Source organism: Bison bison, unplaced genomic scaffold (genome assembly GCF_000754665.1).
Source record: "Bison bison bison isolate TAMUID 2011002044 unplaced genomic scaffold, Bison_UMD1.0 scf7180017864290, whole genome shotgun sequence".
NCBI lineage: Eukaryota > Metazoa > Chordata > Mammalia > Artiodactyla > Bovidae > Bison > Bison bison.
The window spans coordinates 1540572-1554918 of NW_011494862.1; the positions used below are offsets into that span (position 1 = coordinate 1540572).

The 14347-nt window shown below is 39.0% G+C and overlaps 1 protein-coding gene across 1 annotated transcript in view; it reads left to right on the forward strand.

Moving 5' to 3' along the window:
• The first annotated feature begins 210 nt into the window (after positions 1-210).
• Positions 211-14347, forward strand: part of PDE4B (phosphodiesterase 4B, cAMP-specific) — a 45049-nt gene continuing 30912 nt past the window's right edge. Inside the window, exon 1 of the mRNA XM_010850271.1 lies at positions 211-1036. Coding sequence (XP_010848573.1) covers positions 806-1036 — 231 coding nt within the window. The 5' untranslated portion in view covers positions 211-805. The remainder of the gene's footprint in view (positions 1037-14347) is intronic.

Here is a 14347-nt window from a genome sequence, read left to right on the forward strand (position 1 = left end):
GACCACTGAGAAATATTTACAGAAAGCCTACATTCCTATGGTAACAAATCTGAGCCCCCAGCCTTCATCAAAAAATCTGCCACGGTCACATCTGGCTCCACCTAAAAGTCCGGTTCAGAATTTCCCTGTGATCCTGGGAGTTGAAGAAGAGAAGTTTTAGCTTTGTTTAGTATAACAAGAACTGCCTAGACTCCAGGGCCAATAAATGTGTTCACGTAAAACTCCAGACAGTGTCTCTGAGACTGAAGCCTTATCGGGGAGACCTCATTTTGCCTCGACTTAAAGGGAGACTCAGAACGGAGGAGGACTAGCCTTCTCCCCTCACTTGTGTGGGTCAGTGTCTGCTGAACTGAAAGTTATTCCAACATTTGCACATTCCCCCGGAATGAATGAATGCACAGGCCTTCCAACGTAACTGTCAGTTTCCCCCTCCACTTTTCGGTTGTACGTTTCATTTAGAAGAAAAGCCAAATGAGAAAACGCTTTCCTCATTTCTCCTCTAGATTGCAAACACTCAGAAATGACATCACGCACCCTAAAGAATCCCGAGATGACTAAGGCACAGAAAGCCTGAGAAAACTGACTGCTTCTGCCTTTAGTTTTAGGACTCATGTATGCAGATGAGCTTTTAAGAGCCGGTTCCCCGCCTTCTTCCTCAGAGGAAGTTTCTTGGTAGATCGCAGACACCTCATCTAGCCCGGGGGCGGGGGGGTGAAAACTTGGCATCAGCCATCCCGGGCAGAGCACCACGGTGATTTGTTCTCCTGGTGGAGAGAGCTGGAAGGAAGGAGTCGGCGCGCAAATAATGAAGGAGCACGGGGCCACCTTCAGTAGCGCCGGGATCAGCGGCGGCAGCGGTGACTCGGCTATGGACAGTCTGCAGCCGCTCCAGCCTAACTACATGTCTGTGTGTTTGTTTGCAGAAGAATCTTATCAAAAATTAGCAATGGAAACGCTAGAGGAACTGGACTGGTGCTTAGACCAGCTAGAGACCATACAGACCTACCGCTCTGTCAGTGAGATGGCATCTAACAAGGTAAGAGATGACCGTTTTATTCATGAAAGTGTGACCGCGCCGCGAGCTGTGGGCTCTCCTGGCCTCTGCCAGCTGCAGAGGTGCACGGGGACTCGACTATCAGCTTTGTTAATTTGCCTCCGATGATTCTGTTTTAAAATGCCACACTTTGCTTGTGTCTTGATGCTTCAGCCCAAGCTATTATCCTCAGTACCATCCCCAGAAACCAAACCTTTTTCTTATTGATGTCTTTTGGAATGTGTTTAAGGTGAGAAGTGTTTATGAAGTATACAAATCACTATACAAGTGAAAAAATTTTTTGTTTTATATCTGAATGAATCCATAGGTGAAATTGTTGTGTTGCAATCAAGTGTTATATATGTTTTTTGAACAAGAAAATAATGCGACTTCTGTATACCAATGGCGAGAATGATTTGCCCTGAAGTTTCCTAAATTCTGAAATTCTCAGGACATTCTAGGATTCTCAAACCTTTCTTTTCGGATGCTGGTATGACCTAAGATTAAAAAAAGAAGCAATATACTTTGTCTCCAAAACAGAAAATTACTTTTTTAAAGTTTGCTGCTTTGCATAATGGAATCGTTTGAAATGAAGTCCCACTCATATTGCAAAGAAATGGTTTTATGTACAATGCCCAGACAAAACTTAGTGTTGGGGCGCTTTAATTATCTACCATTATATCATTTGTTTAAGTAACACCTGGATTTAGAGTGCTAATTTATGAAATGAGAGTTGTTGCTTTTTGTTTGTATTTTTCTCTCATAGAATGTTAATTACATACATATACATATGAACATATGTGTATTTATCTATTATTTTAATTGAAATCTTAACACTGCACCCTCATAAATACACATTTCAAAATCTCCAATCATCCTAGCCTGAGGTATTATCTTTTGTCTTAAGAGTTCTGGGAATGGGAAGAGACTTTGCTTCACACCTGCCAAATGCCCTTTCCAGCCCTGAGTGTGTGTCCCTCCTCCCTTTTTCCTGGGGTTAAAAGGATTGCCTTCCTATCAAGACTTGCTGGCTCCTGCTCAAAGGATCTGAGCAGAGGAAGCATCACATCCCAAAGTTTAGTGGGGTTGCACAGAGAGTGGACTTTTCTTACTCTTGTTTATTGGTTAATGAAAGGGCAAAAAAAAAAAAAAAGTCTCTCTCAAAATCTAGTTCAGATTCAAGTTGGAAAAAAAGGTTGAGGTTTAACTATTTATTGACTTTTCTCTGAATTTCTCAATTGAAGCTAAATTCTGGGTTTTTCCAGGCTGTTGTAAATCTCAACCAACTGCTTCCCCATGAGAAGGGCTTAACTGTGTAACTTCTCCAAACCACACTGGCGTCCATGTACACAGAAGGACTCTCACACAAGCTCTAGCCCCCTTTGAAGAATTCATAGAGTCTTTGTTCTTTGCATTTTGTGATCATTGATACGTATGCAAGATGTAGATTCAGTGTTTAGGGGTAGTTTTTTTTTTTTTTTTTCCCCAGCAAGTTTCACCATAAAGGATACCTTGAACTTTCTTCTGGAGTCACTAAGATAAAGTAGGCACCTAGCTTTAGAGGCAGAAAAAGGTTACTCATTGAAAAACTGCAAATTGCCATTAGTTTTAATTTTGAATGTTGGTGCCTTATGTATTCTAACTAGTTTAGTGTATGGAGTGCTGAAATTAGACATTGTGTGTCTTGCAAATTTATTATAAATAATTTCATATTCAATGTATAGTTCACGAGACACTGACACCAGGGACCATGTAGGTCCTAGTGAGAATTCTAAATGCTTCGGGCTTCCGCTTCTCTTTATGGTGTCATGTGCAGGAAGCAATGAAAGTTGAATAGAGCTAACCCTAAAGAAAAGGCTAAACCTTAATGTTGACACAGTTAGCTTAAGTAGAAGGCATGCAGCTTTACCTGTTTCTAGAGCTACATTGGAGAGGTTATAGGGCAAAGCAATTACCCTGTGATGAATAATGCCCAGCTGACAGCAGAAGTCAATTTCAGTTTTTACAAAGATCTCTCTCTTTTTACTTAGCCATTTACCCCCAACCCCAAAGTCTTAATTATCCAGATAATCATCTCAGGTGAAGCTTAAGTCATAGCACATATAATGTAATATAATGAGAATATTTTTATGGCCACCAAAAAGATCTTGATTTATACCAGTTTAGGAGGAACCAAATTATCTGTGGTAAAATTAAAATTCCATATTCAATTTTAACTATTGTCAAAATTATTTGAGTATTTCATCTGAACTGCTGTTTAAAATTATCATCATCATCATGTAGTCTTTTTTGGTCATCTTTGGCTTACTCTCAGTGAATAAAGATGCTGTGGCAAATCTCTGAGTTACAGACTTGGAAGTAAGTGTGAAGATATTCTATACTGGAAGTATGTGAAAAGCATGGGCTTTGGAGTCAAAAGATTACGGTTGAAATCCTGTTTCTGTCGTTTATTAGCTACTTGGCCTTGGCCAACTTACTTAACTGCTCTAAGACTTAGTTTTCTTCTCTGTAAAACAGGGATAAAAGTGGTACCTATGTTGCTGAGGTTGCTGTGAAGACTGAGATTATGCATCTGAAGCACTTAGCAAGGCCCCTGATATGTAGGAAAAGTTCAAGAAGTGATCATTTATTCATAGCATCCATTGTTGCTAAGTGTGTAAGTGGCTTCAGTCATATCCAACTCTGTGTAACAGGCTCCTCTGTCCATGGGATTCTTGAGGCAAGAATACTGGAGTGGGTTGCCATGCCCTTCTCCAGGGGATCTTCCCAACCCAAGGATCGAACCCGCATCTCTTTCGTCTCCTGCATTGGCAGGCAGGCTCTTTACCACGAGAGCCACCTAGGAAGCATCCACTCCATATTTGCAAAAAAAATGTGTCTCTAGTTGTGATCAGCTAAGTGACTGCTGAGTTTTGTTTGCAGCCTCTGAACTTACATAAGAATGGTGATGGGAGAGCCAGTGTTTTGCTTTAGTGTTTGGGGATTAGATGTGTGCCAGTCTACATGCAAATGGTAGAATATCGACTGCACTTAGTAGAGGAAAAGCAAGTAGTCTATATTTGGTTCACCTTGTTTGGGATGTATTTGTTTATTGTTTTTTCTTAACCATTTTGAAGAAAGCTGTGACTCAAATATTACAACTGTCCCAAGTGAACTTCAGAGCTCAGAGAGTTAGATAAGAAACTTTCTATGACTTCTCCTTAGCCCAAATTTCCCTCATCCTTTAGGCCAAATGGAATTCCAGAATTACAGAGAAAGATGCAGTCAGGTGGCTCAGTATTGTAGATTATTTTCCTCCCAAGAATTACAGCAAGATGGAATAGATTAAGCAGGAGGTTTACGAAGCAAAGACATTGTCTTTCAAGATGAGAAGAATGTCTAGTGAACTTCTGCCAGCAGCCCAAGTTCAGCTAGATGTGTGAGAGCTGTTTTCTGTAACCACAGCTCGCCTGCATACACTTATTCATTAATTTTTGTTTTAACTTTTATCGCCTCCTGAATTAGAATTGTCTTGCACTTCAGTGAAATGCATCAGAGCCTGAGTTCCTCAGTGGCAAAACAGTCAGATGTTTTGAAAACAGGATGCTTGGGCTCCACATTAGAAAAAGAGGAACGGAAAGAGAAACAGTATAGAAAGGAAGAAAGCAAATAACCTCAGCAGGATCCCCAGCCCAACAACGGCATAAACACTGACCTATCTTCCTGACCTTCACTGTGGCTCAGTTCCTGACCTCGTGTCACCAAAGCCAACCGACGTCATTGGAGGAGGAGAGGAGGAATGGCGCAGCTGCTGTGAGGGTGACTAGAATTTCCTGTCTCCTTCCTGACTGACATACGCAGGCAGAAAAGTACAGAGTTACAACAACAGTGGCTGAGGAGGCACCGACACAGAACAGTCCCAGTGAGGCGGCATTGTGACCGGCAGAGAAGGGGGAGATTTGACTGAGAAGCAGCATTTCTTCTCTAAAATTTTCAGGTGAAAAACATCGAAGGGGTCATTTGTACCCAGCATGTTGAATGCTTTTCAAAAGATGAACAGACTGTGATATGCACAAGGAGCTGTATTCAAGCAGTTGGTCACTGATCTAACTTTCCCCCAAAGTCCCCCATTACCTTTCTCTTTCTCAACTAGCTTTGCTCTGGGGCTGTTTTATGTGTAGGACAAGATTGGAGCCTTCTTGGTGAAAATGGAGGTTCTGCTGTTATAAAGAGAAGACCTGAATAGTATCAGTACTTCTTTACAATGGAGCATCAGGACCCAGTCTTTCAGTAAATATTTGCTAAGGAAGTCTGTAAGATGGCAAAGGGAAATAGAGGGACCTTTTTCTCTAAGGGCACCAGAAAGTCTTCTACAGACAGCATCACAGGGGGAATGCATCCTCTCGGCTATGCAGGTTTATTTTTCTGCTTCTTCAGATGTGGCCGTACTATAGCACCAAATGTGAAGCCAACTAATTGCCTGTGCCCTTGGGTGGGAGGGAATAAAGTCATAGAATTCTGCCAGCCTGGAGCCTCCTGGGACCCCAGATGCATGGCACTGAAATATGACCATGATAGGTTGATTTCCTTACAGTTGGTGAGTCATTCTCTATCTACTTGTATAGTCAATAAGGATGGGAAATCTTGGATCTAGCAGAACTGAAAAAGAATAGACCTTATTGGTCAACAAATTTATCTCACACCTCTGTTAGGAAGATGATAGGCCAATGACCATTTATTAAAAGGGATTAATTCCACTTTGCCCCATATCAAATGACATGATTAGAAGAGTGCTCCTCTTGGGGCAGGAGGAGTCTTCTTCCTGGACCCTGTGCTTATAGAGAGCCTAGCCTAGTCTTTGTCCACCTGTGTTCTGCTCCAGGGGGTGAAGAGGCTGCTGGGTCGAGGGAGCACCTGTGCTACCCCTTCCAGTCTATACTGCATCCACTAGACTCCCACATTTCTGCTCAAATGGCTTTGAACTCACTTCCAGGGTCTATGCAGACGTCTTTCCTGGGTGTGCTGCAGGAAAGCATAACTTTAGGTCCAGAGAGTGGCCAAGAGGCAGCAGTTTGGCTTGAGAGAGTTGTGTGGAAGTTTAGACATGCTGGCTGTCCAAGCAGAGAGTGTACATATCGGGGGGAGGGCCCACATACAAGACCCCTGACAGTACTGGGACGTGGAGAAAGAATGGGGTATGGCATGGTCCACAAGCTAGATCCCCCTGCACTACCATATCCAAGGCATTCAAGATTTCTAAATTCAATCTGGTCTTCCATAGGAAGCGATGTCTCTTAAGGTAGGAGTATTGGAGGTAGCTTAGTTTATATTCTTCCATATTTAGACTTATGATATGTGACCCCACAAATGTTAGAGATGACGTTGGATTAGAGGGAAGAACACAATAAAAATCAGTTCTTATGGCCAAGTGTGGGACTTATATATTGTTTTGATCCAACTTTTCTTTCTTGCTTGCTCAGATGTATGTAAGTACTGGGGGCAACAAAGTGGAAAGAGCCTGGGAATAAGCCATGAGTTTGAGTTCTAGCTCTGTCTTTATTGAGGTGTATTATCTTAAACAATTGAATCATTTTGAATCTTTGCCTTTTCTTAACAACAACAAAAAAATTGCTGGAGAAGACTATCTCCATAGTCTACTTCAGCTCTAGTGTTTATTGATGGAACAATAATAGTAAACAACCAGTCTACTTTTGCAAGTGAATATTTGTGTGCAGACATGGCTAATCTGTCCATACATTCTATCATTAATACTCATAGAAACTTTTTAAATAGGTACTGTTCTTATCCCCATTATACAGATGAGTAGAGTGAGGCTTAGAGAGTTGAAATAAATTATCTAAGGTAAAGATTAGAACCAGGATTCATACCCAGGGCCATCTGACTCACTACTAATGATCCCAATAGGACAGATAAATATAGAGATATAGAGATACTGAATTACTCTTACAAGGAAATTTTATTGTGGTTTCTGGGAGGTCTTACTCTTCCAACTCTAGCCATCACTGGTGGTAATTCTGATTCAAAATTCTAATCTGCAGATACCATATTCTGGGCTTGTAAAAGTGTTAGTCACTCAGTCATGTCTGACTCTTTGTGACCCATGGATTGTAGCCCACCATGCTCCTCTGTCCATGGAATTCTCCAGGCAAGGATACTGGAATGAGTAGCCATTCCCTTCTCCAGGGGATCTTTCCAACCCAGGGATCAAACCTAGGTCTCCTTTATTGCAGGTGGATTCTTTACCATCTGAACCACCAGGGAAACCCACTGGGCTTGTAGACCGGCCATTAATAACCTCCAGCTCTTGGCTGGGAAGCAGTGTCTGTTAACATAAAAAAGGGGGAAGAATAACATAGTTATATAAAATGGTTGTAAAGCACCCAGAAAACTGTAAACAATGATATTAAACTAATCTACTGCATCAGCATGCCAAATTCAAGATCTCTAACATGGCCTAAGAAAGATAGTAAAGTTTTGTTTAAAGGACTTTAGCCTACCCTCTAATTCCCTTTTTACCTATCCTCCCCCAAATAAAAAGAAAATGGAGAGAGGCTATTATTGGTATCTTCAAATTTTATTATGATTAAAATAGAGCTTCCCTGGTAGCTCAGCTGGTAAAGAATCCACCTGCAATGTGGGAGACCTGGGTTCGATTCCTGGGTTGGGAAGATCCCCTGGAGAAGGGATAGGCTACCCATTCCAGTATTCTTGGGCTACCCTGGAAAAGGGAATGGCTACCCACTCCAGTAATTGGGGCAATTTCATCCTATACAATGTCCTTTCAGTGCATGCAGTATGACCATAAAACAGAAGAGCATTGCTTCTGTAGCAATAATTAATACAGGGAGATTTCCTACAAGTAACATGGAGACTGTCTTCTTTGGATTTGTTTTCATACAAAGATGAAATAGAAATTTAACTTGTTTTTTCTTTATCCAACATTATTTCAGTCATTCTTTCTTTGACAAAATAGAGTTGTATTATTCCGTGTAATTTGGTATTCCACATTCTACTCTTATTAAAACTTAAAGATTTGGAAAGTTGTTTAGTGCTTTGTAATAGATTCAATCTGTAATCTATTTCACTTAATTTAAATATTTCTGCATTGATATTTACAGAATCGTTTCCTTCACTGAATTCTAATCCATTAACTTTAATCTTTCTGCTTAACTCACTTGGAAGTCCCCAAGTGAACACATCTCTAAAAAACAAGCAGAAATGTGATGCACCTATTTGCAGGGCAGCAATAGAGAACAGACTTAAGAGCACAGCGGGGGAAGGAGACGGTGGGATGAACTGAGAAAGTAGCATGGACATGTACACACTACCGTGTGTAAAATAGACGGCTAGTGGGAATTTGCTGTATGACGCAGGGAGCTCAGCCCGGTGCTCCGTGACACCCTAGAAGGGTGTGATAAAGTGGGAGTTAGGAAGGAGTCTCAAGAGGTAGGGGATAAATGTGTGTGTATGGCTGATTCTTGTCGATATCTGGCGGAAACCAATACAACATTGTAAAGCAGTTATCCTCCAATTAAAAAAAACAAGCAGAAATGAAGTGAAGGAACATTACCTTTGAGTGGTGTACCTCTGGCTAGCAGTTGAGATATTCTCAAAATAGAATAAATAAGCCATTTTAAGGGGAACCTTTCTCTCCATATTAAAAAATAATAATAATTATATTTAGAGTGCAATTTAAGTGTAGAACACTAGTTTTGAAAAATAGAAGTACACCATGTCAATGGAATAAAGCTCTGTTTTACATCTTTTTATACTTTTTTCTCATCATTTTTTTTTTCTTTTAGAGTGTACGCCAGTCTAGAAGGTTCCCCAAATCCATACCATTGTTATCTATGAAATAAAAGGCCAAGGGTGGAACTTGCTTTTGTGCTATTCTCCCAAAACATCTTCCTTCTAAGTAAAAGTATGCTCAGCAAGTCAAGATAGCTCAGCCCTGGAAGCTAGGACTTACCAAACCAGAAGATGCCAGAAAAAACTTGTGCCGTGGCCAGTGGATTTCACACTCCAGAAGGCTCCATGCCAGTTGTTTCTGTGCATCTCTGCACATCCCTCCACGTTAGCATTTTTCAGGGACCTGCCAGCCCCTCTCTGTCTTGCCCACTTGTACGTGATGTTTCCCTCAACTGGTGCCAAGCTGTTTAGTCTCTTGGATATTTTACTGTAACTTCCTTTGTTTGATTTACTTTAAAGTAGCCAAGTATTTCCACAAAGAAAGGGCTGTTGCGTTATTTAGAAACGAAGAAGACAGTAAAACTCCTGTTTCTTTTGTTTCTGTTGTGGGAAGTGACTGATAATCTTTTTCTCTTTATAAAGTGCTGATAATTTTTTCTCTCTGTGAAAGTAGAGTTTAAAAGCTATAAATCAGGCAGTTCTACTCATGAATCATATATTTCCTTCAGCTAATTACTTGCTATTTCAAATGCTTCAGAGATTGAAGTTCAGTGAACTTATTGAAAAGAAAATTCATCTCCGTGACTCAATTTCACCTTTTTTTTTTTAGCTATTCAAAATACGGTCATCTTAAAAATGGTCATTTAAAACTCTCTGTGGTCTAATTCCCTTCACTCTTTACTAACAGCATAGTGCATAATGTTATAACCCTCAGCAAATTATAAAATTGAAATTTGAGTGCAGATGCTAGGAGGTAAAATGATGTATCCAGTTTTAAGAATTTACCTTTAAGACAAGAGGTTTTGGCATTTTATATCTGAAAATTGTAAACAGTTGTTTGGGGCACAGTAAGAAGAGGTATGATAGTTAAATAAAGATGTCTGTCTAACCCTACCACATAGACTGTGTGATAAAACTAATCAGACAGGGTGAAGTGGAGTGTTAATTTGGCAACTATCTACTGTTTTTGGTCAGAATGGATGGTAAAAGTTAATAAACCTAACCAAAAAAGATCTGAATATATTCTTTTTTGTTATAGTCTTTGTGGTTACATTTGACAAAATTGTAGAACTTTGAGCCCAAAAGGGACCCATAAATATCTGTCTGAAGACTTCATTTTATAGATGAGGATTATTAAAAACTGAGGATTAAATATCCAGTATGCTCCAAAGATCTTTATAAAATGTAAAATACAATCTAAATGAAGAGTAATTTTATTATGGCATGACCTCTCCAAGGTCATCAGGTTAATTAGTGGAAGATTGAGGTACAAAATCCAACTTGCTCTTCATCTTCAGCAAAAAGCTGATTAAGCTTAATAAAGACATGGGACATTCCTTTCTTCGTTTTAATTTGCATTGATTTTTAACCTTCTCATTACCTTTCCTGCATAAAAGCTGTCCATGTCTTAATCATTTCAAATAAAGAGAACTAATTTAGTATTCTTGAAACTTTTGTGATCAAAATCTAGCAGGAAATAGTTGGGGCGAGTTACTTTAAATGCCCCTGACTTTGGTTGTTTTGTTTTGCTTCTCTTTGTTTTTTGCTATTTCAACTTCTGAATAAATATGAATAATAATATATCTGAATTAATATATCATCAGATAAAAAAATCTCATTAAGGCAACCAGGATTAACATTTTTATTTTCATGTAACTGAAATGGTACCCTACAGATAATTTATTTTCAACTTTTTCAGTTAACATAATCATGTATTTTTTCACTCTTTTCTTAGATTAGATTCCCATATATGAAATTAATGGATTAAAGGACAATATTTTTAAAACTTCAGATACTCATTTGCTTTTCCACTGATCCCAATGCCAAAGTTTAAGTAGTAAAAACCCTGTGATTTGCATAACTGCCCTCAACTTCTTTCTATTTCTTCCTTTCCTCTCTCTGAAATTGAAGGTGATAAATTGGAGAGTTTTACCAACTGGTGAAAAAATAGTCAATGTTTCAATTTTCTCTGCTGCTTAATAGAGCTATTAGTTTAGGAAGTAGAAATGAAGACAGTTATCTCAGATTAACTCTATCCCTGCAACCCAGAATGTTTCTGCCCAGTGGCCCAAATTATGCAAAGCTCTCTCAACTCAAATATGCTTTCTGGATTCTTGAGTTGTGTTACCAACATCTTGGTGAAGCTGTGTTTAACAGTGTTGGCAGCTACATATTTACAAACAATATTGATGTAATTAATGCCTTGTCAACATTTTAAATCAAATAAACCTCATTTATAATAGATAGAGGTACATTTTGATGTGTCTAGGTAGCTCAAGATGAATTTTGATGTTTGTAGATATCTGAGTTAAGCAAATGTTGCAAATATCTTGCAGTAAAACATTGATGAATTTTAAGCTATTAACCTAAATCCTTAAAATGAAAAGATACAGGAAAAAATGAAGGGAAAATGACTTGGGAAGAACTGATCCTCTGGTTTGTAGTAGCCCCACCACCCTATTTGTGGTTTTGCTTTCCACTGTTTCAGTAACCTGTGGTCAACAGCAGTCCAAAAATATTAAATGGAAAATTCCAGAGGTAAACAATTTATAAGTTTTAAATTGTGCACTGTTCTGATTAATGTGGTAAAATCACGCACTGTCCCGCTCCACTCACCCAGAGGCACGTGATTCCAACATATCCTGCCCGTAGTCACTTAGTAGCCAGGAGAGTCATCCCATCAACTGTTCTGGTATCCCAGTGCTTGTTTTCAAATGGCCTTTATTTTACGTTTCACATATTAATAGCCCCAAAAGCACAAGAGTAGTGCTGCTGGCCATTCAATATGCCTGAGACAAGTCATAAAATGTGCATCCTTTAAGTGAAAAGGTAAAAATTCTTGACTTAATAAGGAAAAGAAAAAAAAATTGTATCTGAGATTGCTAAGATCTATGGTAAGAACAAATCTTCTATTGGTGAAATTGTGAAAAAGAGAAGAAAAAATTGTGCAAGTTTTACTCCTCAAGGTGCAAAAGCTATGGCCATAGTGTGTGATAAGTGCTTAATTGAGATGGAGAAAGCACTAAATTTGTACAATATTTTGAGAGACTGCATTCACATAACTTTTATTACATATATTGTTATAATTGTTCTATTTTAGTGTTATGTACTATTGTTAATCTCTAACTGTGCCTAATTGTAAATTAAACTTTATCATTGGTAAAAGAAAAAGCATTGTATGTACAGAGTTCAGTACAGTCTTCGGTTTCATGCATCTACCAGGAGTCTTGGAACATACCCTCCACTAATACAAGGGGACTACTGGATAGTATTTACTAGGGGAAATTATTCCATGCCTAAAATATGCTTAATAGTCTAACCTTAGCTCTTTTGATATTTACTCATTGCTAACCAGGCAGTGGCACCCTACTCCAGTACTCTTGCCTGGAAACTCCCATGGTCGGAGGAGCCTGGTAGGCTGCAGCCCATGGGGTTGCTAAGAGTCTGACACCACTGAGCGACTTCACTTTCACTTTTCACTTTCATGCATTGGAGAAGGAAATGGCAACCCACTCCAGTGTTCTTGCCTGGAGAATCCCAGGGACGGAGGAGACTGATGGGCTGCCGTCTATGGGATCTCACAGAGTCGGACACGACCAAAGCAACTTAGCAGCAGCAGCAACCATTACTTATTATGTAGGACAAAGTGAGTATGTAATGTAGGAAATGAAAATTTCTAACTCTTGGATGAATAAGAAAGCTTAATTTTTTCACCATTGTTATAAGATATACAGGACTTGAATTTGAAAACTAAAAAAATGTAAAAGGTTTCATTTCTGTAGGTGAAAGTAGGGAGAAGAGATTATTTAATAGCCAGGATAATCATTTAAGTATAAGAAAAGAACTGACAGAGTTGAAAAATATAGTCTAAAATTTGAGTAGCACTTGTTCACAGCAGTGAACTTCTAACTTCCTCTCTACCCTCTATCTGCTCAATATCAGCAGACCTATTGAAAGTAAGGAAGTTTTATGATAACTTGAGAATGAGGAAATGTAGGCTTTACCCCTCTTTTGGTATTTTGTTGCCTAGAAAACCTCTCTTGGCTCAAATGCATCATAGGTCTTCTTGACTTTCTTTTTTTGAAATCCTGCCTTAGCTACTTTGACTTGAATCAAATTTTCATAGACTATTCTCTTAGCTATCTTATCAGTTAATATCATATCTAACATTTTCATTATCTGGGGTTTTATTTATGTCTGTTCCAAACTGTAGGCTCTTGACTCCTGAAATTGTGCTTCAAATTTTTGAGGCTTCACGTTTGCTTCGGGTAGTGGGGCTAAAAATTATTAAGGAGGCATAGCTCTACTTCTGTCTTACGGTCAAAACAGAAGTGAAAAGCAAATGAAGGCTTTGGCCAGTTGATGGTAATTGGTTTGGGGGTGGTTTTCTTTGGAAAAGCTCTCTGCAGTTCTGCTTGATTTGGTCACTTAGGAAATTTGTTGGCTTGAAGAATTTTGATAACTTACCGTGGTTTTGACCAACACTAGGACAGGTAATGACTTCACCAGTGGGCACAGCGCTTTAAAGATGGGACATTTTTTGTTGCATTTTCATAAATTCATGGAACATGCTTAGATTATCCAGGGGTAATGTGTATTTCTGGTATCCTTTTGCACACCAATTTGATTGTGAGAAGCTAGGAACTTTCTGATGGGTCACTAATGAGATGGACTCCAACTCCTGCTGTAATAGCCCAGAAAGATCAGTTTCACTGGTCAGATGCTACCCATCTACCAAGATGAAAGGGCACAGTGCCTTCCCTCTCTCAGCTCCTGTCCATTGTGATCGCTGATACTGGCTCCGTTCTGTAATTGGTCAGAATGATTTAGCTAGATCTGCATTTATTGATGCAATGGATATGTTTTTTTGATGAGGACCAGTACATTACTTGTGTTCTTGACAAGATGAACTGCCACAGAATTTTTTCCTGCTGCATTGTAACACACTTAGGATCCAGTTACACAACATTCATTTGCATCTTCCTTACCAATTGCATGGGAGCTTCCCTGACCATATCTCAAGATTAATCAGTGTTGTTTTTCAAGCACTTTATAATCAGTATAATCTAATTTCAGGGCATTCATTTTGTTTTGCTTGCAATACTTAAAAATGCTCCTTTACTAGTAATCTTTTATGTGTTTGAGGCATTAAAGTAAGGTCATCGTTGAATGCTATAATCGTAAAATAGGAGAACTTTGCCAAAAATAAACAAACAAAACATGACTCCGGGGCCAGAATGGATTCTCTTTATTTTTAGAGTAAGATAAATATATTGAGTAAAAAAAAATGAGCTTTTTCATAAAGGTAATGAATAAGGAGGAGATATTAGTAAGTAATAATTCAAGAGAGATTTTTCTTCTTTGACCACTTCTTTTCAAATCTAACAGTGTGAGCCAGGACGGCAC